The sequence below is a fragment of the Nyctereutes procyonoides genome, unplaced genomic scaffold, assembly GCF_905146905.1.
Source record: "Nyctereutes procyonoides isolate TBG_1078 unplaced genomic scaffold, NYPRO_anot_genome, whole genome shotgun sequence".
In the NCBI taxonomy this organism is placed as follows: Eukaryota; Metazoa; Chordata; class Mammalia; order Carnivora; family Canidae; genus Nyctereutes; species Nyctereutes procyonoides.
Genome location: NW_026575133.1, coordinates 57,492,051 through 57,519,351, shown reverse-complemented (window position 1 = coordinate 57,519,351; position 27,301 = coordinate 57,492,051). Strand labels below are relative to the sequence as shown.

The 27,301-nt window shown below is 44.9% G+C and overlaps 1 protein-coding gene across 4 annotated transcripts in view; it reads right to left on the bottom strand.

Moving 5' to 3' along the window:
- Positions 1–270: 270 nt before the first annotated feature.
- Positions 271–27,301, bottom strand: part of MSRA (methionine sulfoxide reductase A) — a 423,682-nt gene continuing 396,651 nt past the window's right edge. For 2 of the 4 annotated variants that reach the window (XM_055299893.1, XM_055299895.1), the window contains exon 6: positions 272–1,063. In XM_055299893.1, coding sequence (XP_055155868.1) covers positions 899–1,063 — 165 coding nt within the window. In that variant the 3' untranslated portion in view covers positions 272–898. Of the gene's footprint in view, positions 1,064–27,301 lie in introns of all 4 variants that reach the window. The other 2 variants (XM_055299894.1, XM_055299897.1) reach the window with 2 other exon arrangements.

The following is a 27,301-nucleotide window of genomic DNA, read 5'->3' as shown; positions in this document are numbered from 1 at the left end:
ATTGCATGTTTATTGTTTATGTTCCCACCCCTTATCTTGAATATAAAGACTCTTAAGGGCAGGGATGCACACGTCTGTTCTAATTAGAATAGTACAGGATGTGGCAGCTTAACAGGGTTCTGGAAAAAAGCTATTATCACCAAAGATCAAGGAGCTAGAGGTGTACATGCTTTCCAAACATTTCAATCATATTTTCCATTTGGGGGGCAGTCATCGCGAGGCTTTTATTTTACAATCCTTAGAAACATCCTGCCTAAAAAGTAAAAGACATGAGACATGAGGCAGGTTGTATTAGACTGCAGATTTTTTTTTTTATTAGAACAAGCATTTCTCAAAGCTGTAAGCAAAGCATTAGAATTCATCAAGCTAACTCATCTTTTCTCTGCCACAGGAGGGCCAAAAAGGAGAGAAAGCCCCTTGCACACAGAGGATTAGTAGAGCAAAGTGTTGCAGTGAATGATTCATTGAGGCTCTAAATGTCTGCATACTTTAAGGCACTGGAGGGCAGGAGGGCATGAGAGGCAGGACAGGGCACAGTTAGGATGTCCACCATGCCTCACCCTCTCCAACAGTCTCCCAGCCCCCTTCCCTAGCTTCCATGGCAGGTACTCAGGCCCACGAAGGGGGAGCACAGCATATCCATTATCCTCATTCAGACCCTAAGCGATCCAAACAATGTCACAGCTCGACTCCCAGCATAACTTATTAGAAGATAAACTCCAGGTTATCAACTCGCCATTCCACTTCATGTAATTATAGCTCATTAAACCAGATTTTCATGAATGCCTTTGCACTTTGTGCACTTCCAAAAAGCCAGTGACCTGAACCACAAAATCATTGCCCAATTTGTTGAAAGCATTTTTGTTGTGACTTCAAGGGCTGACCACATGGGGAGACATTACTTTTTAATACCAAGCGGACAGGACACTCCGGTGCCCCCGAGGCCACAGTATCCGTCGGGGTTCTTGCTCAGGTACTGCTGGTGGTAATCCTCTGCGTAGTAGAAAGCTTGTCCCTCCCGGATGTCGGTCGTGATCAGGCCATAGCCGTGCTCTGAAAGAACCTGTGGAGAGAAAGGAGCCATGAGGATTGGATGCTGGGCAGAGAGGTCCTGAAGGACAGATGGGGGTCAGGCTGTGAGGGAGGCAGATATGGGTGGTTTGGGTGCTCAGTGGATCCTGATGGGCCTGGGCTCTACCGCTAACAAGTTGGGTTATTCTGGGCATGCTCCTACCTCCCTGGGCCTCAGGTGACTGGGGTCAGAAATCCTGTTTTCTGCCTCTGTAATTTGCACCACCACTGGTGCACCCCTGCCCAGTGTGGTCTGGGAGCCCTAGTTTGGGTGCTGTGGGTCTGTGTGGAAAGACCCCAGTGCTTCCCAGGAGAAAACAGCAGGGCCGTGTGGCTCCCTGGCTGCCCTGGGCAGAACGGGCCTCCCTGAGGGCACTCAGGCAGGGCTGTGGTAGGAGGGGATGGAGGGGCAGGGGCAGATTGGCAGGGAGGGCTGCGGCCCAGCCCAGTGCTGTCCCCTCGGTGGCCAGCTCAGAACAGAACCCCCAGCCCGCTCACAAGCTGGACGGAGGAACCTCCACTTGTAATGATTCTAGGGAGCACGGGCCCTACAGGGGTGCCTTGGTGAGCTCGGGGCCGCCCGGGAGCCCCGGAGCCCAGGGAGTGAGGTAAGGGGAGGACATGGCCTGAGGGCCTGCTCAGGCTCCTCAGTGCCCTCTGTGACCTACTTTAAGGCCTGGTGGCATCTGCTGCCAGGGAAAGAAACAGACACATAAACACAAGTGGGGGAGGAAGCAGAGCTATTTGGGGCAGGAGACAGATTAAGAAATAGACATTGTTCCCCATGGATCTTAGCCCGTTTCCTTTCCCTTTTGGATTTCAGCTGTGCCCTAATTCTTTATCCTTCCAGGCTGCCCGGAGCATTTGGGCACAAGGCTACAGAGACTCGACCGTGGGTTTGTGAATTCCTCTTGGGATGGAAGAGCAATGCAGAGCCCTGACTTGTGCTTGCATTAGGGATCTGAGCAGTCTTTTTGACTATCTGTCGGACCATCTGAGCTGCAGTCCTTCCCTCGGCAGAGCGGGGGGCACTCCAGTATTAACATTCAGCATGATTCACTGCTGCAGTTCTTCCCTGAGAACTTTCTCCCTTCTTCCTGAGGCTCCATCCAGCCCTCTGAGCCAGAATGAGGCAGACTGAGGATCTGACGCCATTTGGCCCAGGATGGCAAGGGACAGGATCCTCGCCAAGGCGGGCGGTTGGACCCCGCAGCTCGGAAGCAGCCAGTTTCCTTACAGGGGTTAGAAATGAGAACGAGGAGCCATTCTGACTTCAGTTTTGACAATTTTTTGTAAACGAGCAATTATCGAGGGCTTACCATATGCCACACTCTGTGCAGAGACTTCACAGTGTTAATTTTAGCCTCACAACAGCCATATGAAGGAAGTACTATTATTATCACCCGTATTTAAAAACGTGTGTCAGAGATTGTGCCTTGATCCCTGACATTCTCAACTTGCCCTGATACCGCAGAAGCTGGAAGCTTGGAAACTACATTTCCCAGATTCTACTGCCAGCAGCACTCCACTGCAGATTCCACCAATGAGAGAAGCACACGTGAAATTTGGCAGAAGGGAAGCCATTATTTGTAAGGTGCAGCCATGAGGATGGGCACAGGTATCTCCAAAGGGCAGACCGGGACTCTGCTAGCTCCTCCCAACAGTCACTGACGGTGGTGCTTCAGGCAAAGCCACCGGCAATGATTTCTAGCAATTTCTGTTAACTGCTTCATATCCTGAAATGTTGGTGCTTTAGCCTGACCTTCATTCAGACAGCCTTTCTAATGGTTCTTGAAAGCATCAAATTCCCTTTGTAAAATCCACCCTCCTGCTTGAAATACCTCGAACGCTCTGTTTCTATGACTGAACTCCAGCTGACACAGGAGTGGGTTCCAGAATTGTTTTTAGGAACCAAGACCTCAGTGAGAATGAGAGTCCGGAATGGTTACCTGGCCTGGTCAGATTTAGAGTTAGCAAGGCCTCACTGGGCACCTGGGTGGTCAGTGGTTCAGCATCTGCCTTCATCTCAGGGTGTGATTTGGTGTCCTGGGATCGAGTCTTGCATCAGGTTCCCCACAGGGAGCCTGTTTCCCCTCTGCCCCTATGTCTCTGCCTCTCTGTTTCTCATGAATAAATAAATAAAATCTTTTTAAAAATGGCCTCACTGTGAGTGGCAAATGGGTCAGTGCCCATGGTGTGTAGTCAGCAGTCACTTAAATTACAGCTAGCATTTGCCCGTGAGGAAGTGTCCACTGTAGAAAGGCTCTGGGACACCAGGGGGCTATGGCAATGGACTATTCTGGTAAAGATGATAAGGATGAGGTCCATGTGGTGTGCTGGCTGCTTCAGACAGTACTTTGAGAGCTTGTAGAAAGAAAGGATGGAAGGTCACGACTTGACTTTCCCGGCCCAAGGTGATAGAGGTGAAGAGCTTCTAGGACTGATTTAAAATAATATCTGTTTCTAGTAGCTTCATTCAAATACCAAGTTAAAGGGATCCAATTTACAAGTGGAGTTGATACCCTCACTGGTCAGGAGCCCAGTAATATCATGTACATGTGATTGCCCTCAGAGAGCTCATCCTTTCACACTGTTTCAGACATCACGTATGGAGTGATGCTCCCCTCTGGTCCTTCACCGAGATACTGCCTGTATGCTGATGTGAGTTTCCTATATTCTGATGGGCTCTCATATTTTTACCTTGGAAGCTTCCTGGCTATGGCCCACTGCACAGGAGCTTGCCCACTATTGAGATCCTCTGCCCTTTTCTCTCTCAACCTCAGGGCCAGGACCCAGCTCCCAGGCTCCACTCACTTGCCTCATCCCCATCTAGGCTCTGTCCTCTCTGAGGATGACCTCCTCACACACTACTCACCCTATTTCTCTTTCACAAATGGCTGTCCTTGTACAACCAAGGATACCCTTCCTGAGGTCCTGGAGTTCACAGCTACTGACTCCAGAAGCTTATTCTCCGAGGCAGAGAGGCCAGTGCTGGTGAGCACTGCTGCCCAGGCTCCCTCCTCCTCTCCACACCAGCTCCCACCTCAGCGGGGCAGCATCCCTTTTAGGGAGCAGTGGGAAGGTGACTGTGGGGGCCCAGGCAGTACCAGACCTCTACCACAAGATGGCAGACACTTCACTTTTATTTGAGAGGAAAAACCAAGATGAAACAGTGATGAAAACCCACAGGACAGCTCCAAGCTGCCCTCCTGCACTCCAGTTAAGCTGGGATATTTTGGCTTATTCTTGTTGGGGTGGGAGACATCTGGTGGCACCAGTGGGTCTAGGGTCAACATCACCCCCTCTGCACCGGGCTGGCCTGTCTCTCTGGATGCACTCAGGCAGAAGCCATCCATCCCTGAGCACAGGGCTGTGGCTGTCTTTAACCCTCGCTCTAAAACTGAGGAGGGAGGTACAAAAACACATGAAAGAAACTAGATGCAAAAGAAAAGGGAGCAGGAAACCAAAAATCATAACTAGTGTCTGGTTTCCCTCATTCCTCACATACCACACCTCTGCTTTCTCACTCCCAATACTGTGGAGGTAGGTCAGTGTCCTCAGCCTCCCAAGGCCTGTTTCCTGGAGAGGTATCACCAGACACACAGGGCTGCACGCAGTGCTGGGGATCCTGGGACCTGTCTGTTTCAGACCTGGTCGGTGACAGTGGGCTTTGCTAGGCCCCTTTGCTCTTTCACCCCAATGCTTCCACTGCATTGTTTAAGCTAAAGGGTTAGGAGAATAGAACTCAGGACTAGAACTGATTATTGCCCCCAGGAGCTGGGAGAGTGAGTGCTGGTCGTGACACTTCCTTAAACCAAGAATTCAGTGAATCCTCCCTTCATCCCATAGGAGAATCCACTGGCCCTTCCATGCTGGCTTCCACTCCACCTCCTCAGCCTCATGTCCTTCATCTTTTGCCAACTCTTTTCTTTCCCTTCCTCTCTGAGAACTGTTTTTCTGGGTCATGTTAAATTTTATACATTTCCTGAACATTCCCTTGCACACAACCTCCTTGGAATGCTCTTTCTTCTCTTCCCTATCACATGAGCTATTACCCATCTCTCAGCATTAAGATCAAATGTCCCCACCTCTATAAAACCTTTCCTGAGTCTAAAAAGCTGAAATGACTCCATCTTCCAGGCTCCCACAGAAGGGCTATCCCTTTTAGCACTTGTGACACCGCATAACAATTGTCCTTTGTTTCTCTAAGCCAGTCCCTCTCCCTTCTTGCAATACATCATGCAATAGATCATGTGCTCCTTGAGAGTATGGACTGTCTTGTTTCTCTACCTTATTTCAATGCTTGATATATAATAAATGAATGAATGAATAAAAAACAGTTGAGTCTTGGGGATCTCTTGGGGATTCTCACCTTAGGGGTTTCCACTTGGGTCCCTCCTGTTGCCTCAAGCCCAAGCACCTCCTTGGGCTCCTGGGAAGGAACATCAAGAGGGAGCTTGGGTACCAGGGAGCTCAGGTTGTCACTGTCCTGGTCACAGACCCCTGGCCAATTTCATAGGTAGGTTTACTCTTTAGACTGTGGCACTGCAGTGGTTGTGTCCGTGGAGGGAGGACCAATCATCTTGTATAAAAGAATGACTTCAGTATCTCTGACAGTTCCTGAAAAAGCCTGTTTACTCTTCTGGGGAAGGGAATAAGGGAGTGGTAAGGGGGGGATGGAAGAGCTATAGGAAGTGAGAGGTGAAGACCTAGGTTATAGATGATCCCTCTGGCCCCCAAGGTCCACTGGTCATTTTGGATCTATGGTGCTGGTGGGTTGAACCTGTCTTCTCCCATAGTATCACCTAACCAGGTGCCCCAATCAGTTATGGGTGTCGTAGGTAATTTGTTACCAATAATGGCTAATGTATCAATGTTTTTGAGTAACTTACTTTTCCTCAATGAATTAGGGCAGATGGAGAGCTATCCCAATCCAAGCATTGCTGCAGCTTTCTGGCCCCCTATAGTGGGAGAGAAGGGAGTGTCGGGACAGCAAAATTTGGGCGGCACATAAGCCACAACCTGTGTGGTCTCTTCCCACTGTCTATGAGGGGGCCCATGTCGATGGTGTACCATTTCTGATTATAGAAAGGATGAATCACATTACTTACAAAGTTTTCTGGTATCTTATAAAAAGGAGGCTGTACCCATGAAAGTGGGTTGCCCATAGGAAAATCACAGCAGATAGAGAGTTGAAAGCAGCTGCAGCAAATGCTCTGGTCTGAAGCACAGAAGTCCTGGCAGATTGAATCCCTGAGAGGCCCTCAGGCTAGGGGGACCTGCCTCCAACACCAGGGTGATGCCACCCTAGAATATTGTGCTCTTCCTTCAGGCTCTAGTGAGTTACCCTGTGGTATAGGAAATGAGTGCAGGTCACCAAGGACTTGCATGGTCAAAGGGACCACCAGCTTGGCTCAAACCTCTGCTATGCTTTCAGATCTCACCCTTAGGTCTTTAATCTATTTTGAGTTTCTTTTTGTGTATAGTGTTGGAAAGTGGCCTAGTTTCATAAGGGGTTAATATCTAAAACATATAAAGAACTTATACAACTCAACACCATAAAAACAAATAATCCAATTTAAAAAAGGGCAGAAGACACAAACAGACATTTCTCCAAAGAAGACATACAGATGGTCAACACACACATGAAAAGATGTTCATCACTAGGGAAATTCAAGTGAAAATCACAATGAGATATCTCCTTATATTTGTCAGAATGGCTAAAAAAAAAAAAAGAAAGAAAAAAGAAATAACAATGTTGGCAAGGATGTAGAGAAAAAGGAACCCCTTTGTGTGTGCACTGTTGATGGGAATTTAAATTGGTGCAGTCACTGTGGAAAACGGCATGGAAGTTCCTCAAAAAAATTAAAACCAAAAATACTATATAATTCCATTATTGGTATTTACCCAAGGAAAACTAAACAATAAACGATGCAGGCACCCCTATGTTTATTGCAGCATTATTTACAATAGTCAAGATATAGAAGCAATCTAAGCATCCTATCAACAGAGAAATGGATAAGGAAGATGTGGTACAAACACACACACACACACACACAATGGAGTATTATGCGGTCATAAAAAAAATGGATGAGATCATGTCATTTGTGAGCACTTGCATGGACCTGGAAAGTATAATGCTAAGTGAACTCAGAAAAAGAGAAATATCACATGATTTCACTCATATGTGGAATTTCAAAAAAAACGAACAAACAAAAAGCAGAATCAGACCTATAAACACAGGGTATAAACTGAAGGTTGCCAGAGGGGAGAGGGATGGGAGGCTGGGCAAACTGTGGGGAGGGCTATGAGAGATATAGGCTGGCAGTTACAGAATGAGTAAGGCCCAGGCACAAAAGGCACAGCATAGGGAATATAGCAAATGATGCTGTAATGCACTGTATGGAGATATATGGTAGCAACACGTGTGATCAGTGCAGCATAATGTATAAACTTATTGAATGACTATGTCTTACACCTGAAACTAATATAACTCTAATATAACTAACATTGTGTGTCTACTGTACTCAAATACAAAAAAAAAAAAAAAAGAAAGAAAGAAAACTCCACTATAAGGTAATCTATTCTCTCACTGGTCAAACCCCAGGGTTTACTAGTCCTTCCCCTCCCTGGGCTCCAGAGCTCAGTCCCCACTATCACATGGAAAGCCAGGCCTGCATACCCCCTCTGCTAGGTTCCCCACCCAGGACCAGCTCCAGAGGAAGGAATGATCTGGGCCTCACTCCCCTACCCTTCATTTTTCTGTCTCCTACTCTTGTTGACTTCAATATGATTATTCAAAGCTTCTTGTTTGTGGCATTATTTTTTCTTGTTGATTTTTTTGGACAGAAGTGGGACCTAACTAAAATAATCACACCACATCACTGTGACATCTGGACCAGGAAATCTCTGGAAGGTCACCTAAATAAAATTGACCAGTCATGCTTTTCTCACAGATTCTTACTTCACCTTTTTCTTAGATGGCCCCAGAAAGTGCCCTGTGCTTTTATTCTTTTATCCTGTTCTTACTAGATGCAGATTTTCTACCCATAAAATGGGTGCAATGAGCTCACTGCTCATTATGAAGATCCCCAAAAAGGCAGAGAAAGTGCATGGCACTCTGGCATATTTTAACTACATGACAGCACTGGCTTCCTTTGCCATCAGCCCCCATGCTGGAGGGAAGCTAGCCCACCCACCCCGCCCTCCTAAAACAGGTCTCCACGTACACCCTCCAAGTACTCCCTGTTTCTACAGCTGTGCAGCTGACCTCTGTGGGGCAAGAAAAGGAGATGGCCATCAATAAGCTATGACAGAGCTCCCTGTCCCAACAGGTGTCCCCAGCCCCCACCCCCATTGCCAAACAGCACAAATGCCCAAGGAAGTTGCCAGGCCATTCCCTCACAGATGTTCTGTCAGCAGGAATGCCCTGAGCCCGACTCATCTTTCCAGAGCTACAGGCAGGAAGCCTTTCTTTTAATAAAATTAATGAGCACATGACCGTTCTGCTTACTGTAACCTGCTAACAAGCTTATTATTAGCTTCACTGAGATTTTCTGAGTGCCCAAGAATACTCAACATATTGCATGGAAATGACTCTTGTTGCATCCTGAAAAAGCACAGCCTGGCGGTCACAGCAACACAGGCTTTGGTAGAGCATCAACAGATCGGGTTAGGAGTGTGCCAAGGCAGGGAGGCCAGCACTAATGCCAACCCTTGCATTTGTCCTGAGTTGCAGTGTCTCCAAAGGACTTCCTCACACGCTCTAGTCCATGTGAGGCTTTCATTAACCATAAGAGAGAGGAATTTTTATTCTTAATGCCCAGGGCAGGACAGTGAAGGAGGCTTGTCTAAAGCCGCTTGCTAGTAAGCCACAGAGATAGGACTAGAATCTCTGTTCTTGACCATTTCCATTATTGCCAGTCAGGCACACTGTCCCAGGTGGCCAGATAAAGATGTACCTTTCTCTTAGAGAGGGATATTTATTATTTCAAAACTTCCAAAAGAGTCCTTTCTTAAAAAATATTTTATTTTATTTATTCATGAGAGACACAGAGAGTCAGAGACACAGGCAGAGGGAGAAGCAGACTCCCTGCGGGGACCCCGATGCAGGACTCAATCCCAGGACCCCAGGATCATGCCCTGAGCTAAAGGCAGATGGTCAACCCTGGGCCACCCAGGTGCCCCTTCCAAGAGAGTTCTAAACATGGATCATCTTATGTTGGTCTCATACTCTCTCCCCACCCTGCTCACAACCCCAGAACTCAAAATGTATGATGTAGATTTCTCAGGTCATCTCACTGACTTTTGTATTCTAACTCATGGTAAAATACATGTAACCTCAAATTTTCCATCTTAGCCATTTTTAGGTGTTAAATACACTCACATTGTTGGACAACTAATCCCTAGAACTGTTCATCTTGCAAAACTAAAACCCTACCCATTAAATAATAACTGTCCATTCCTCCCATCCCATAGTTCCTGGCAGCCCCATTGTACTCTCTGTCTCTATGAGTCCAATCACTCTAGTCACCTCATGTAAGTGGAGTCACACAGTATTTGTCTTTGTGTGACTGGCTTATTTCCCTCAGGTTCATCCATGTTGTAGCCTGTGTTGAAGTTCCTTCCTTTTTAAGGCTGAATAACACGCCGTGACATGTACAGACCACATTTTGTTTATCCATTCATATTCATCAGTGAAACTTGGGTTGCTTCCCATTGTTTTTTTAGTTGTCAAATAATATATTTTTAGTTGTCAAATAATAGATTTTGCTGCATGACGAGCGCATCCCACAACAGTTACTTAGATACATCCTGGCCTGCTTGCGTCAGTAGCCTCTTGTTAGGATGGTAAACTGCTCCAAAGAAGTGCCCGAAGAGTACAACAGTGAAAATACTTGCTCCAAACATGTGGTTCGGTTACTCTTTTTCTTGTCTCACCTCAACTGATCCCATGTGCCAATGACGGCATTTTAAAGATGGAAAACTAACACAGAGATCTCCTCTAAGGCCACTTAATAGAGAGGGAGACTCCCATCCACTCAGAAGGACAGAGGTCCTCCAAATAGCAAATTCTACAAACTTTTCAAACATCATCTGATCCCAAGAAATGACAGAAGACCTACTCAAAGTGTCAGGAAAGCAGAGTTTGTGTTTTTTAAATTTTTATTTTTTTATTTATTTATGATAGTCACACACACACACAGAGAGAGAGAGGCAGAGACATAGGCAGAGGGAGAAGCAGGCTCCATGCACTGGGAGCCCGATGTGGGACTCGATCCCGGGTCTCCAGGATCGCGCCCTGGGCCAAAGGCAGGCGCCAAACCGCTGCGCCACCCAGGGATCCCCAGAGTTTGTGTTTTAAGTGCCAGGCTCCATATCGATTTTTCTAATGCTCATGTGCCTAGACTGTGAGTTGTGAGTCTAAGACAAGAATACATGTCCATCTGGCTCTGGATTCTATGCTCCTTCCCACATACATATTGTCCCCTGAATTTGGGAACGTAGAAGTGAGACCCCAAAGAGCCCAGTCTGTCCTGTTCTGCAGCATGTCTGAGGTAGAAACAGTCAATATGAATCCACCAAGGACCATGTATTGGAATTCTACACAGCAGGGCAGGAGGGAGGAGAGAACATAGGCTCTAGAGGCACTAACGCATGTGTGTATGTGCACATGTGTGTGGGAGAGGTGTGTGTGCATATTTAGGATTGTGAGTGTGCACTCATATGCATGTGTATACAAATATTGTATCACGTGTATATCACGTGCACTTGTTTACAAGTGCACGTGAAGATGCTGTGTGATATACATTCAACCCCACCTAAGATGGAGTAACCTATAGACACCTTTCACTTTCCAGAAAATGTATCCCTGTAAAAAAAAAAAAAAACCAGAACAAAACAAAACAAAAAAACAAAACAAAAACAAAAACAAAAAAAACTTGCATTTGTACTAGTGGCTCTTAAAATCTTAGAGGGTCATGGATTCATTTGAGAATCCAATAAACACTATGGACACTCCACATAAACTCACAATCAAATATTTGCTTATAATTCAAAGGATTCTATGACCCTTTGGATCTAACCATGAGCCCCATATTTAGAACCTTTAGATGGGGCCACCAAATCCAAAGTCATCATGGTACCTGCCCATCCATGGTACTCTAGAAACATGCAAGTCTATCCAATCAGTGATGAACATTTTCAAGACGGATGTCCTTAATTTCAATCATAGCTTGAAGGTCCATTGAGAAATGGCTGTGTTGCTAATGAGAAAGTCACCAGGAAAGGTAATTGTGGTTCAAACCTCATTCAATTCATATTTTATAAAGCCTAGTTAGGTCTGACCCAAGCAAATACAAGGGATCTGGATTCTATTCTTCATTCTGCCCTCTAGTGGCAGCAGGGAGCAGGGACAAGGCATAGCCCCCTCCTTGGTTCCTGCTTTCTGAACTGAGACCCCGTCAGTTCTTTCCAGATTCAATTCCATCAAATCTCGTGCTATGTTTCCATCCTGCAAACACACACACACACACACACACACACACACACACACACACACACACAGTGCAGGCTTAACAAGCTCCACCAATGCCAATGCCCAAGTCAGCAGTTTTATTCCATTGGCAGCTTCTAACTGACCAGATTGCCATCAATCAAAACTTCTGGGAAGGGATGCAAAATGACTGGCATGGCTTTTAAATAAAACCACTAGAAAGAAAAACACCATCTATTCCAAGCTGAGCAGAGACTCATGTGTTTCTGGTTCAGGACAGCACAGAGCACCCACAAAACTGCAGGTGTGTGGGGAGAGGTTTACCCCTGCTCATAGTGGTTAGGCCACAAAGAGGAGAGAGATGGGCTCCTCATGTTCCACACCATAGAGGACCCTGAAACAAGAGGGCTGCAGGCTCTGGCACCACGGACTCACCCCTGTAAGTCAATCAGTGACTGTTACCATATGCAAGGGAGACAAGTCAGGGCTCACGGATGATCTCTTGGAACAAGGATGTGACATTGACAAGGTGAGTGCTCAAAGATGCAAGAGTCTTCCTAAGGCCCAATCAGAGCTGCACTGACACTTCCTGTGAAACTAAGGAGGCAAAGTAGAAAGAAGGTGACTCAATTAGATCTAATTTGGTCCATTTACAAAACCTGCGTATGCAAATGGTGGCCTCTAGCTAGAATGACTTTGGCCTTCTTAGGACAGCTACAGCATCCCTGGGCTCTGTCCTTCTCTGGACACTGCAGTTGTGTGGAGCGGTTAATGGCTTTCATTATCTACTTCTCTGTGTCCCCCCTCACCCTCAAGGTAAATCACAAGTGTCTTTTAACCAGTAAGGATATTTTCCCTGGTTTGTAACACAAAATGACAGAGGTACAAGCTGAATTTTGTCTCTGCTGGGAAAGGGAAAACAAGAGCTCAGTATGGCCAGCTTTACCCTTGCTCCTCAGAGTGTGGACAATGGGCCTGTAGTTTGTTGGAAATGCAAAATCAGGCCCTTTCCTCAGAGCTACTTAATCAGGATCTACATTTTAAAATTATCCCCAAGTGACCCACATGCACATTAGAACTTGAGAAGTTGTTCTCTAGCAGACAAGCATGGCAGACTGTATTAGTGATCACCAACATCCCCTCCCCTCCCTCTTGAATGTCAGGTTGTCCATGTGACCTGCTCTGGTCAGGCTGTGAGCAGGTGGGACCTATGTCGTTCCTGGGCAGAAGTTGTCCAGTGCCAGCATTTTCCCTTTCAGCCAGTATCCAGCAGTACCAGCTAGTGGTAGTGGCTCCATCACCACAGATCCTGGCATGAGGACAATTTCAATCTGGAGGAGAGTCCCTGCACAGAATATTTTATTTCCTCTATTACAGGTGCCTGGTTTTCCCTGGTGTGGGGTATGATGCTGAAGAGTCATGGAAGGCAGGCATAGCTCCGTGTAGGCTGGTCACTCCTCTGCAAATATGTTTTTAATTTTCTAACTCCACTTAATTAAATTCAGCAATAATTGTGGGGCACTTACTATGTGCCATGGACTTGCTAGGCATTAGGCATAATACAGGTGGTCTGGGGTACCTCTCCCTAGAGTGGGAGGTGATGCATATATGAGCCATTACAACGTACATGCCTACCATGCAGCAGGCACTGCTTTAGGTGTTGGGAGTGGTGTAAGACTGAAGAAGACAAACCTCTCTGCAATGAGTCTGTGGTTCAGAGATGGAGTTAGGTTATATGATGAGGATGTGACTGCCTGAGAGTGTGGCATGACAGCTAAAATGTGACAAGGTGGGAGCTGCGCCCACATGCTGGGGAATGAAGAGGACCATTGTCCATCTGAGGGGATGTCAAAATCCTGCCAGAAGAGACAGGACATTCATGTACATGCCAGGCAGAGGGACTGTGCTTGAACACATGGAGGCAGGAAAGATTAATCCAGGTGGGAAGGTGGGTCCTGAAGGAGGCAGATGTGGAATTGGGAATTGGCTGAAAGGCCTGGAGAGGTGGGGTGGGAAGGCTGAACAGCAGGAAGAGATGAAAGACTGGCCTTTGGAGGCAGGTTATGGTCCTTTTTTCCTCTTTGTTCCCACTTAAGGTAACTCGGTGCACCCTTTCTGCTCATCTCTGCCCCGCAATCATAGTGACGTATAGAGGCACTTTACAAAATTAAAGGAACCACTTGAACCCAGGCAAAGCTGGCAGATGCCTCTGAGGTTCACCTGCTTGCCTGCCACAATGTCTTGAAGACCCGATGAGCCAAGGTGGAGATGCTGGGGGAGGGGACAGCAATTGCTCATTGTCCCATTAGTTGTCATCCTTTATGGCCTCGTATCTTACAAACTCCAAGCACCATTTCCTGGGTACAAGAGAAAATTGGGTCCTTTCTTCTTCTCTGTTTTGTGCCGAAAGATGGAACCCCACCAGGCTGGGTAGGGCTGGGCTGTGGCTGCAGCCTGGAAAGGAAAAAGGCTGAGCTGGAGAGTTTAGTTTCAGACCTGGGGCAACAACTCGGGGTTGTATGGCTGAACTGGGCCACTGTCCACTTGCTCCAGCTAAAGCAGCGCTTCCTCCAACCACAAGATGACTTACATCAATCACACACTCAAGGACTGCTGCTTTCTCTTCATTTGATCTCTTTGAGGTCTGCTGGTTTTGAAAAAGGAATTCAAATGACTTTTCCTATAGGAGTTTTACTTTCATGGCTTTTAGTTTTATAGGAAAGGGATCTCTCTCTCTCTCTCTCTCTCTCTCTCTCTCCTCTATATATCTCTAAGGAGTTATAATCTATTTTTTCATATCTAAAATCAATTAACTACAACCTCTCTTTTTCCTATCTTCTTAGCATTTAGTATACAAAAGAATCCACTTGTCACTTTGCAGAGGAAGCCAAGGACACTGGTTTTCACCTTGGGGATGAAATGCAGATTTCATTAAAAGGAAAGATCCTTCATTCCAAAGGTTGAATAGAAAAGAACTTAAAGGAAAATGCCAGCTGCGTAAGTTTAGAACATTGAATTCAGCAAGGTAAAGGAACTTTTCTGAATGCCACCATTTCTCATTTATGTACGACGTCAGTGATTCAGAGCTGCAGGAAAGAAGGTTCATTCCCCATTTGAACTGCAGGCAGAGTAGCCAACTGTCCCCATTTGCCCAGGGCAAAGGGGCTGCTCAGGATGTGGAACTGTCAGTGCTAAACCTAGGATAGTCTGGCTGGTCACTAGAGCTGTGGTACAGGTAAAGAAATTCATGCCTGTTCCATTACAGGCATGGGGTAGCTTGTTTCCCTCATCAGGGCCTCAAGTCCCCCAACTGTAAATGAGGTTCATCTAGGAAGTCACCCTAGATGACCTTGGATTATCTCTTGGAGCCACGTGTCCAGAGCATCCTCTGAATTGTGATTCTGTGTCTCAGATAACTGCTGTATTGAGATGTAGTTCACATATCCCCAGATTCACCCCTTTAAAGTTTACACTGTGTTGTTCTGTGGTGCAGCCTCAGAGGGATCCGTCGCCATCTTTTCTTTTTTTAATTTCTGTTTCGCAGGTTGGATAATCTCAACGAATTTTCATTTGCTTATTCTTTCTTCTGCTCCTTTAGAAATTACTTTTAGTGATTTTTTTTTCATTTAAGTTACTGTTCCTTTGAATTTCTTTGAATTTCTGGAATTTCTATTAATTCCTTCTTTTTTGATCATTTCTATCTCCTTGACAGTCTTTATTTGTTGAGACATTGTCTTTGTATTTTCCTTTAATTCTTTAGATGTGGTTTTCTTTAATTCTTTGAGCATATTTCTAATAGCTGATCTAAAGTTCTAGTAAGTCTTACTTTCATGTTTCTTTATCTCATACCTTTTTCTTAAAAACTAGGTAACTCTGAAAATTGGACTACCGTCCCCATTGGTTTATTGCTGTTACTGTGACTGCAGTTCATTTGCTTAGGGATGTTCTTGGCCTAATTCTATAAAGTCTGTGTAGCCCTTTGTGTGGCCACTGAAATCTCTTCTTGGTTAACAAATAACCAGCTAATGATTGGGCACAGGGTTCCTTGAATGCTGTGAAGCAATGGTCTTCTACCCTTTGGCTCTGTGTGTATGTTTTGGAGCAAATGCAGCTTCATGGCCACAGCAGTTTGCCACTCTGCCTTCTCTTCCTCTTTCCTTGCATAGGCTTCAAGGTGGGTAGAGATGAGAGATCAGGGCCTTCTAGGGTACATGTATACCGTGGTTTGATTATTACTCACCAACTGAAGGATATTGGGGTTGTTCCTGGTTTGGGGCTATCATGAATAAAGCTGCTATAAATATCCAAGAATAGGTTTTGCAATGAACAGAAGTCTTAATTCTGTTAAGTAAAAACCTAGAAGTGAGGCTGCTGGGTCACATGGCAAATTAAACTTGATAAAAATTTCCAAGTGGTTTTCCAAACTGGTTATACCATTTTGCAATGCTGGAGAGTTCCTGCTGCTCAGCATCCTCGTCAGCACTTGGTACTGCTGTTATTTTTTAATATAGTCATTCTAACTGGTATGGGGTAGTCTTTCAATGTGGTTATAGTTTGATTTCCTTAATGACTAATAATGTTAAGCATCTTTTAATGTTCTTATTTGCCTTCCATATATCTTTTTTGGCTTAGTGTCTGTTCAAATTTTTTACCCATTTTTTAATTGGTTTGTTTGTTGTTTTTGTCAAATTTTGAGAATTCTATATATTTGCAAGTTCTGTTTTGATTTCAAATGCATTACCCTGCCCTGAGACTCTGGTGTGCTCCCATTGGGCATCTTGACTCTACATCTGTAACATAATGTTTTCTATTATACATAATATCTCTGTCTCTCTCTCCCTCCCCCCTCCCACAAATACAGCTCTGTAAGCAATTTACCTTTTTGATTTAATTCAAGAAACACTTACTGTATTCCTATTAAAGAATTGTACAAAGTACTAGGGAACCACAATTGAAGAGCATATTGAGAAACTTTCTGTTTTAAGAAATATGGCTTTCAATTGGATTAATAAATACACAAGGATGGCTACATGTAATACCTCAACTTTTAGTGTGTAAAATTATTTGTTCATACAAAGAGTTGAATCATGTTTATAGACTTTAGAAAGGCCATTAATTATCATGAGTAAATCCTTCCTTTATTCATAGTCAGAAATATCCCTTAATATATAGCTCTATGTCTAAAGCCGCACATGTCCTGAAAGAATATAGTTTGCATTAAGATTTCTGCTATAATTTTAAATGGATACTCCTGTATTTCAAGCTCATGAAACATGATGAAGGCCAAATCATGTTTCTTCAAGGACAAAGTACAACCACTCTGTGCACATCTTAGCACACACCCCTTCCCTGCCAAAAGAGGTGTCTATAGATCAGTTCAGAAAGGGGTGCCTGGGTGAGGCAGTTGGTTAAGCTACCAACTCTTGGTTTTGGTCCAAGTCATGGTCTCAGGGTGGTAAGATAGAGTTCCATACTGGGCTCTGTGCTGGGCACACAGTCTGCTTGAGATTCTCTCTCCTCTCTCCCTTTGCCCCTCCCTCTTGTGTTCTCTCTCTTTCTCTCAAATACATAAATAAACCTTAAAAAAAAAGAACAGCTCAGAAACATTTCACTTAACTGCAGCATGACTATCTGCAGAACTGCTAGAAGAATCTTTTGAACACAGAGAAAACTGACTTTCAACAGTAACTTAAAAAGCTATTGCAGTTTCTTAAAATCCTCTTATACGGAGTTTAAAAAAATGAGACTTAGCAACTTTATTGTTTTTTTATTCACTGATTAAGACAATAAAAGTTGTGCTCATTTCAATATTAAGAAATTAAAGCCTCCCTTGAGACTTTCTCTGCCCTGGAGTAGGTTACATCTGTCAACTACAAGCAGGCCGGCCAGCTTGCATGCAGAAATTCTCCCTGGGGCTGCAATATGTATAACCTCGCACTGTATTGTCTAGGGCTAAGAATGAAATGATTGGAATTTTTTTATTATCAAAGGAAACTAAAAATAGGGCTATAAAATAAAATACAAGCTGTAAGGAGAAATGCATTTAAGATATATTTTGCTTTAATGCTTTAGCTTCCAGCCTCACATGGTAGAGAATAAACGATGATGTTAAATAAAGAAAGAAAAGAAGCTTTTGTTGGTTTCCTCTAAAGCTTGAAAATGACACAGTGTGAGTAAATGGAGAACGGCCTGCAAAAAGCTGTTTCCCTGTGATACTGTCAGTGTGGGGCCTAGAAGCTGCAGGTGATGGCCATGTTTTAGTTTCTGGTTTCAGGCAACATCATCTCAACTTCTAAGGAGGCATCATTGGAGGACTCTTGCCTCTTCATTTCCCCTAATTGCTAATGCAATAACAAAGGGACACAGAAAATGTGAGTGCAGATAAGATGGAGGGGTCTGGATTAATGAAGACTCTCTATTCAGGCTGTCTAAGCTTCTTAGCCATGAAGTACAGTCAGGATTTTTTTTTTTTCTTTGAGAGAAAAAAGGAAGGGAGTGAAGGAGGAGGGGAGGGAGGAAAGAAATGGGAAAATAAAAAAGAAAGAATCCAAAATAGGCTATGGGTATTCTTTGCCAAAGCACAGTTTTAATTTTCTTCAAGGCTCAGAACCAGTGGAAGAACTGGAACTTCCTCAAGAGAAGGTGGCAGGAACAGAAGGTAATTATACAACTTAAATTTGGTAATACAATATCATTGGCATGCTTTCCAGTTAAGGCAATATAAATCCATGTTAACTGGAGTTAAGACAATGGTGGTATATATTTAAAAGAGCACTTTATATCTCTAAGTATCCAAAATCCCTTACAGTATCCCCAGAGGTTCTCAAGTAGATCTGGTTATTCAGATATTGGTAACAAGAGGGGTTTGAGTTCTAGTCTTGGCCCTACCCAACCACATGACCTTGAGGCTTGGCCTTCTCTTCTGTAAAATGGGAATGAGACACCTACTTCTTGGTGCTGTTGTGAGGAATAGATGAGATTATATATTTGACATAATTTTTCCACTTTAGTAGCACAGCTTATATGGTGGTAGTTATCTTTGAAGATTATGATCCTTTTGAGCCCTTGGAATGTCATTCTGTGGGAACTTGAGGTGCAGGGATTTTATGCCCTGAGAAGGTGAGAAATCCAGAGCCTGATTAGCTGTGGCCTCATTCTACCCTTCCTTGTTTTTTCCTGGCACAACCAAATGAGCAACTCAAGCTTTCATATGTCATGGACACTTTTGGTACTTGGAAGACATAGCCTGTAGCCCAGATTCCCCAGACAAGAGAACTGGTGGCCCTGGGTGAGCACACAGTCTGCATAGGATTATCACAAGTTACAAGCAGTGGGTGAGATTGGCAGTGCCCCTGGAGAGAACTTGGACACAGGCCTTGGAGGATAATCTTTCTTTCTTTGGTTTGCTCCATGAAGAAAGGTCTTGATCAAGGTCTATTAAGATCCTGGGAAAGCCAGGTTTCTGGAAGACAAGGAATAGAATGTATACGGGGGAAGGGATAGAAATGGCAACAAGCTAAGAGCTGGCATTTCTTGAGCACTGACTCTCTGGGGCACTGTCCCGTGTGTTACTCATGCAGTCCTCCTAACATCCCCTCTGCTGAAAGTAGTATTATCAACTCATTTCTATGAGGAGGGCACTCAGCACAGAGAAGCGAGGGCCAGGATTTGAACCCAGGCGGTCCAACTCCTGAGCCCATGTTCTTAATTATTCACTAGACCCACATTCCTGACTAAATAGTGTTTTATGCCCACTATGTGACAATATGCCTAGCTCATGATAGGATATTTACTCACATTATCTGCTTTCAATATGATGGAAGAGATTAGCTTCATCTACAAACTGGGATGCTCTGACTACATAGTCCCCTTTGAATATCACTGTAAAGATATAAAATAAAACAGGTGCAAGTTAATGATCCTGAGTACCTTGATTTTTCTATTTCTCCCAGTGAGGTGACCATTTATCTCTGGCTTTCATTTGCTGTCTGTAAGGCTAGTACCTTGTTTGTGACAACAGAGATTTTCTATGGTGCTCCTGATCTCATGATTACCCTTGAAACAAACTTAGAATTGAGTATTGAACCTTGTCAGCATGTCCATTACTTTTTACTGAAAGTCTAAGAAGTTTCTATCTGTTGGTTCTTCTTTGCAATCCTATTAGTCCACTCAAAGAATCTTTGCATTGCCAGAGGAGCTTACAGATTTAAGTGATCCCTGACAAAACTCTCAGAATTGGTGCCTGATCAGGATTCAGAATGCAATCATCATAGGATGCAGAATAGGTATTAAATTATAAATTTAATGAGTAAGAATTTTAATGAAAATAGAAATTATCCTATACTCCAGGCACTGTGTTGTTTAAACCATGGATGACTCACTCTCTATATTTCTGACCTTTCTCTTTACTTGCTTACTGAATCCTGCCACTCACCCCCCAACACAGACACAGCACATCCCAAACTAGAGCCATTCATTCTCCCTCTCTCAAAGCTATTCATCTTCTGTTCCCTCTCCTGGTATGTAACATCGTCAGCTACCTATCCCCCAAGCTATACGTCTCATTGTTATCATCAACTTTCTCCTCTGTGATGTCTTACAGCAAATCATATTTATTAAGCAAATCTTGACGCGTCATCCTGAATGGTTCACAAATCCACCCCATCCTTATTGATACTCTCCCGGTCCAGCCATCACCAGCCTTTGAAGGGACTGTTGTTATAAGCCCTCAGCTGCTCTTGCCGACTCATGTCACAACCCTAAAATGTATCCCCGACCCTGAGTATGGACCAAGGGGAGCTGATGAAAGGCTGTGCATGAGAAGTCAGGTGTGTTACATCAAACTCTACATTGGGAAATATAGAACTGTTGTTTTTCACATTCACAAATGACAAAAAAAAAAAATGTCACATCTGGCAAGGCAAGACTCAAGGCCATCCTCAGCATGAATCTCACCTTGGTGCCTGGAGCCTGGATATATTTCAAAGAGTTCTCAGCTGGCCATAAAAGTAGGTCCAAACAAGAGGTTGCAAAAAGAGAAAGAAAACCCCTGCACGCCTCAAAGAAGTCAAAGGCTCAAGCACAGAGCAGGGAGACATAGCTCACATGTGAAGAAATAACACATTGTGTGTTTGGGAGTAGGCTGTCAGCTTAATTTATGCCAAGAGGGAAAAGTAGACGCCTTGCCGATTAGCATGCAATGTATAGAGGCCACTGCAGAAAAGATAATGCCAATGTGTCCTGGACTATGCTGCCCCATATTTGCTGCCTGATGTTCCTGAAATAAGGATAATTTATATTATCCTTGTAATATAATACAAGGATACTTTTGTACTTGTAAAAAGTACTTACCATACTTTTACACACTTGTAAAAGTGTGGTAAGAGGTGTTTGTTGGAAGTCCACAAAATGTTCTTGAAGAGGCTCTTATTCTCATTTCCCAGATGAATAACAGAGGCTCAGAGAGGTTAAGTCACTAGCCCAATGTCCTACAGCTAACAAGTTGCCAGGAGCATTGGGAGTGTTGGATGCCATCCTTGGCCTGCCAGCTAGACTTTCTCTCCACTTCCCTTGCTGGATGTACACACTCCCTCTCCGCTGTCCCCCCGGACACACAGGATGAGCCCTCTTGCTGGCTCCAGCCTGGTGCATAGGCTGTGCCTGCCACTCCACAAAGAATCAGATTTAGTGAAAATCACTACCATTTCTCCTCCATGCTGGGAAAGAGCAGGAAACACGGTACTTAGTTCCTATTCTTATTTGGATTATATTCAGTTCCCTAGAAAAGGAGTGACAGTGGGGAGCCTTACCCATGGAAAATATTCAGTGAGCAGCTCCTCTCTGTCACCCCTCTGTCCCTTATGATCCATCATGCACATGTATATGAGTGAGCGTGTGTGTGCAAATGCACACCTGTGTGCATTTTCTCTGGGTTTGCCTCTGAACCTCACCACTCTGCCCCCATTCACATCATTTACTCCAATGCTTTAATCACCATCAGGTGGTGAAAGTCTGCTCTAGAATAGTTATGGATATTGGGTCCTTAGGTGTCCAAGTTCTAGGGAGAGAAAAGTGACAGCTGAGGCATCAGGGTAAAAAGAAGAAAAAAAATGTTATGCGGGGTGTGGAACACACATTTTTATTCTCTCTCTCTTTAAGAATCTGGCACTAAGAGCTCACCTCCTTCCTGCCAGGGATGGAACAGTAGTGACTTGGCAACAGTCTCAAGCCAGATGTCACCCTCATCTGGTTGCCTTGGCTGGTTAGCTGTTTGGAATGAGCAGCCCAAACACAGTGCAGGCGGGGCTGCTGCGAAGCTGTGGGCGGCGAAGCTGGGTGCCGGCCCTCGTAATGCCCCAATCCTCTAGGGGTGGGGGTACAGGGTCACTACGGGGCAGCTCTCTGCACAGGTGCAGGGTCTGCAGAAGGCAAAGGGGCCCTCTGAAGGACACACATGCGCTTCTTCCCTCCTGTCTTTCTCCCAAGGGTGAGCCGAGTGGTCCTGTTTCCCCCTGGCAGGGGGGCACAGACATGTCTTGCTATTTCACAAAGACGTGGCTCCCAGCACATTTGGGATCAAGAGTAAAGCAGCTCCTGCTCCCCGTGGGTCTCCTTGTCCGATGTACACAAGACCACACTCCAGGAAACAGATGGTGGGGGCAAAGCGTGGTGCAGCCTCTGCATCTGGAGTCCTGTGACCGTAGCAGTGGCCACCTGGCCTTCGCGGGGGTCATCCAGGCCGAGCCCAAAGCCGTCATGGATGCCCTGGGAAAATAGCCACGCTCCTGGGCAAACACACCAGAGAGGAGAGAGGAGACATGTGGCTGCAGAATGGAGGAAGGAGAAAGCTGTGCCAGGGAGCCAGGCATGAGCCACCTTCACAGTCTGGTGGCCAAATACTGAAGGAGCTAAGGCTGAGGGGGACACCCTGGGGACCAAGTGCGTCCTCTGGAATGAGCCCTCTGGCACCACCTGAAAACCTAAGGCAGGTGCCTTTAGAACAAAGCCATGTGCTCAGATGTGTGTTTGTACACACATCAATGTATGCGATGGGAGGGCGGCGTGTGGTAAAACCTGCCAACAAGCCCATTTTGGTCACCATCTGTCGTGGAGAGCCCGAGCACCTGTCGGAAACAGCTGCTGATGGCAGATCGTAGGTGAGGGAGGAAGCAGCCCCACTCCGGGATGGCCTATTGCAGGGAGCACACGGCCTGTCCCCACAGGAATGCCAACTGTTCACTTTGAAGCCCATCTCCATGAGGAGGGGGAGTGATGAAATCCCTCGCTGTCATTTGCTTCCTCACGGGAAGGGTGGGAGGAACACCACCATCCTTGCCTCCTCAGTACCAAGGATGACAGTCGCTTGTCACAGGGGCTGAGGAGAAATGCGTTCAGGACTCCCTGTAGGGAACAGACAAATTCCTGGGCAACTCTTCTGTGGAGGTGTGAGCCCAGAGACTCCCATGGTGAAAACCCCCACCTCACGGGAGGAAGAACAGTAACACTTCCTTTCCCTGGCCCTATTGGGGACATGATATTCCATCTGTGTCAACCTGATGCTGAGGTGACAGGTTGGAATGAGCATTAGAGGGTGGTGTGGCTTGGGACTGGGTCCTCTGAAGCATTTTCTTTCAGGTAAACAGAGTTTACTTCATTAAAATGAAATAAAAACAGACAATTTCTAATGAAAAAGCTTTCTAAAGTGAGTCCCCCACCCATAAGTATTTTAAGTATTTGTCATTGTTCAATGTTCATTACTTGCAGGCATTCTGCTACTTTATTTTCCTTAATCCTCACAATAATTATATATGGTAGGTGCAGTTTTTATTCCTATCCACTGGACTGGAGGACCAAGGCTTAAAGAGGTGACGCTGCTTGTGAGGGACACACTGCCAGTATGTGAAAGCAGGGGCTCCAGTCCACCTGCTTACCTCCAGCCCCTGGGTTTGGAACCCACTGGCCACACTACTGTGTGTCTCTCGAGCAGTTAACGCCTTCACGAACACCCACAATCTGCAAAGCACACACACACTAGGCCTCTGTGGGCCACAAATACACATGAGGCATATGCTGCTGTCTCTTGGGGAATACTTTTCTCCAAAGAGCCACCTGACAGCCTCTCTCCCGAGTGTTAGAGCCGCTCAAAGCCCCCTTTCCCACAGAGGTTTCAGGTGCCCCAGTTGGAAGTCTCCTTGCCTAGACTCACAGAGCCTCCTAGGGTCCCTCTTCCCACCACTTCTTTAGGGATAAGGCACCCAGTTATCCATGGCACCCTTCCACTGGCCTGTGAGCTCTGTGGGGGTCAGGACCAGCTGTCCCAATCTCCAGCAGGTGCACCACAAGCTTGGTGGACTGTATAAGGTGTCATGCCTGCCTGCTCACATAGCACAGTGGGACTTTTTCTTGTTGGCTGGGTTAACATCATTTTTCTCTTGGGCTGTCCCACAGTGGGGCACCTTGCTTCTGTAATCTTCAAATCTGCATTTCCCTCCCAGCTTGTTGGCTGGTGTTTCCTTCCTCTCCAGCTACCAAACTTCCAGAAGCTTCACTGGTACCTTTGAAGGGCCTTCTTTAAACCAATCTCCCCAATCCCAAAATATTTTAATATGTGGCTTCTTTTTTTTTTTTAAAGATCTTATTTATTCAAGAGAGACACACATGCAGAGAGAGACAGAGAGAGAGAGAGAGAGAGAGAGAGAGAGAGAGAGAGAGAGGCAGAAACCTAGGCAGAAGGAAAAGTAGGCTCCCTCAGGGGAGTCTGATGTGGGACTAGATCCTGGGTCCCCAGGATCACGTCCAAAGGCAGACGGTCAACCACTGAGCCATCCAGATGCCCCTGTGGCTTCTAACTTAAAGGTGCTGGTAAACAAGAATCTCAAGCCTTCTATGTATGTAGGCCTAAAACCAGAGTCATACAGGGAAAGAGTATACTGGCTTTAGCGCAGGGACTTGGTGACATCTTTTGGTTGCTCAGAAGCTGCTTTCTCTTCCGGTTTTCAGATATTTGGAACCACTCTGTTACTTGGGAGGTACTTACTTTGACTATGGATTCAGTGGCCAGGAACATGGCAGGCATGGTGTACTCTCTGCTTCTCAGAAATAAACTCCTCCAAAAAGCAAGAGAAACCAGGCTCATCACCAATGGCAGGGCCATTCAGTGCAGGAAAATACAATTCTGTGTTTAAACCTCAAGTCTGGCAAATACATATTGCAAAAGAAAGTTACTATAAATACCACTCAGAAGTATCACTCTATTATCCTCTTAAAAATAGTTCGGCCATCCAGAAGTAAACCTTTTGTGAGAAGGACATTTCTGGACACAAAAGTAGCCATGCCTCTCTGGGGATACTAACATTCCTTCACCATCACTAACACTCCCTCACCACCTCTCTGTTCTTCTCTCATCCTTCCCCACAAGCTAGGAGCTGTCTTTAGAGAGTTTGGTAGAGGGGCCTGGACTTCCAGCTGTGCCTGGGGAGCATCATGGGCTATCAGCCAGTACATGGCAGGGGTTCTGAATGTTTGCTCCTTAGGAATGATGATCCACAAAATGCAGCTTCAGGGCTCTCCTCCTCCTGAGGAAAATAGGGTAAGAGGAAGTTATAAATGCAGGAAAGAATTCTGGCCTCTAGTGGCTGTAGAAGATGAACCCCACTGGTACTGCCCTTAGTGTGGGTGGCCAGTCAGGGCTCTCTCTACCTTATTCAGGCAGGAGCTGAAATCAGAGGCCAGGACCCCTCAGGGTAGACTTCAGGCCAGAGACAACTCCTTCTCAGCCACTAGGGGCCAGAATTCTTGCCCAGGGATGGCGGGATGTGGACCCACAGCACAGCCCTGGGGTAATGGGAATTGCATAGTGAAGGAACGGCAGCCCTCAGTCCCATCAAAGCTCAAAACGTACTTCAGGAGAACTATGGGGACCTGAGCAAAGAGCCTCCTAAGGTCAGGGCCTACCCTCCCTCTTCCTCCTCTTCCTCTTTCTTCTTCTACTTTTATGGTAAAATACACATAACATTTACCATTTTAAGCATTTTAAAGTATACAGTTCAATTGATTAAGTACATTCACATTGTGGTACAACCATTGCCACCATCCCTCTCCAGAACTTTTTTATCTTCCAGAGTCCTATACCCTTTAAATTACAACTCCCTACTTTCCCCTATCCATAGTTGCTGGTAAGCTCTATTTTACTTCCAGTCTCTGTGACTTTGCCTATTCTGACTACCTCATATAAGTGGAATCATGTCATATTTGTTTTTTTGTATCCGGCTTATTTCACTTAGCATCATGTTTTCAAGGTTTATCCATGTCATAGCATGTGTCAGAATTTCATTCCTTTCTAAGGATGAATAATATTCCATTATATGGATAGACCACATTTTGTTTATCTATTCATCTGTTGACAGACACTTGGGTTGTTTTCACCTTTTGGCTCCTGTGAATAATACTGCTATGAACACTGGTGTATAAATATCTGCTTATATCCCTGCTTTCAATTCCTTTGGGCATATATATAAGAGTGGAATTGCTGGGTCATATGGTAATTCTACATTTAACTTTTGAGGAGCTACCAAACTATTTCCTACATTTGTACAATTTCCATTCCTATCAGTAACATGAAAGGGATATTTGTCATTTCCCAGTTTTAAAAATAATTGTCATCCTAATGGGTATGAAGCAGTTAGTATCTCATTGTAGTTTTGATATGCATTTCCCTAGTGACTAATGATGTTGAGCATCTTTTCATGTGCCTATGGGCTATGTGGATATATTCTTTCGAGAAATGTCTATTCAAGTCCTTTGCCCATTTTTTAATAGAGTTGCTTTGTTGCTGTTGAGTTGTAGAAGTTCTTTACATATTCTGGATACTAATTATCAGATATGTAACTAATTCTTTATCAGATATGATTTGCATATCAGATATGCAAATATTCTCTCCCATTCTGTGGATGTCTTTTCACTCTTTGTAGTGTCTTTTGATGTACAAAAGTTTTTAATTTTGGTGAAGTCCAACTTATTTATTTTTCTTTTGTCACCCATGCTTTTCGTGCCATATCCAAGAATTCACTGCCATATCCGATGCAGATTTGCATTAAATCCATCCCAAATCCAGTAAAGATTTTTCTCTACATTCTCTTCTAAGAGTTTTCTAGTTTTAGCCCCTAAGGTCTTAAATTTACTTTGAGTTAATTTATATCCATGGTGTAAGGGAAGGGTCCAACTTCATTCCTTTGTACTTTCATTCAGACACAAGACTAGATATCTGGTTTTCCCAGTATTATTTGTTAAAAAGACAGTCTTTTCCTCATTGGATGGTCTTGGTATTCTTTCTAAGAATCAATTGACCAAATATGTGAGGGTCCAGCCTTTCTTTTTAATACTGTCCCTTGCCCTTCTCTTTCTGCCACCACCTCAGCAATGTGACTCCCCTGAAAAGCTGATGGCTGCCCATCCCCTACATCTTCTAACCAGATCAGTACTATCTCCAGTACTATGCCCCCTAGAGCAGATGCACCATTCAAAATCAGCACAGGTCCACATTAATTCTTTCTCTGTTCTCCCATATCTACACTCATTCCTGTTTTTCCTATCTCAACTCCAATGCCAGCCATAAATGGGAAAACCTTACTGCTATTCTGAGCTCCAGGCCCCACTCACTCATTGCTTGTAACCACTACCCCAAATCTCCACACACAGACTGAATGTAGGTTATAGGTCATGAAGTCCTCCTCATAT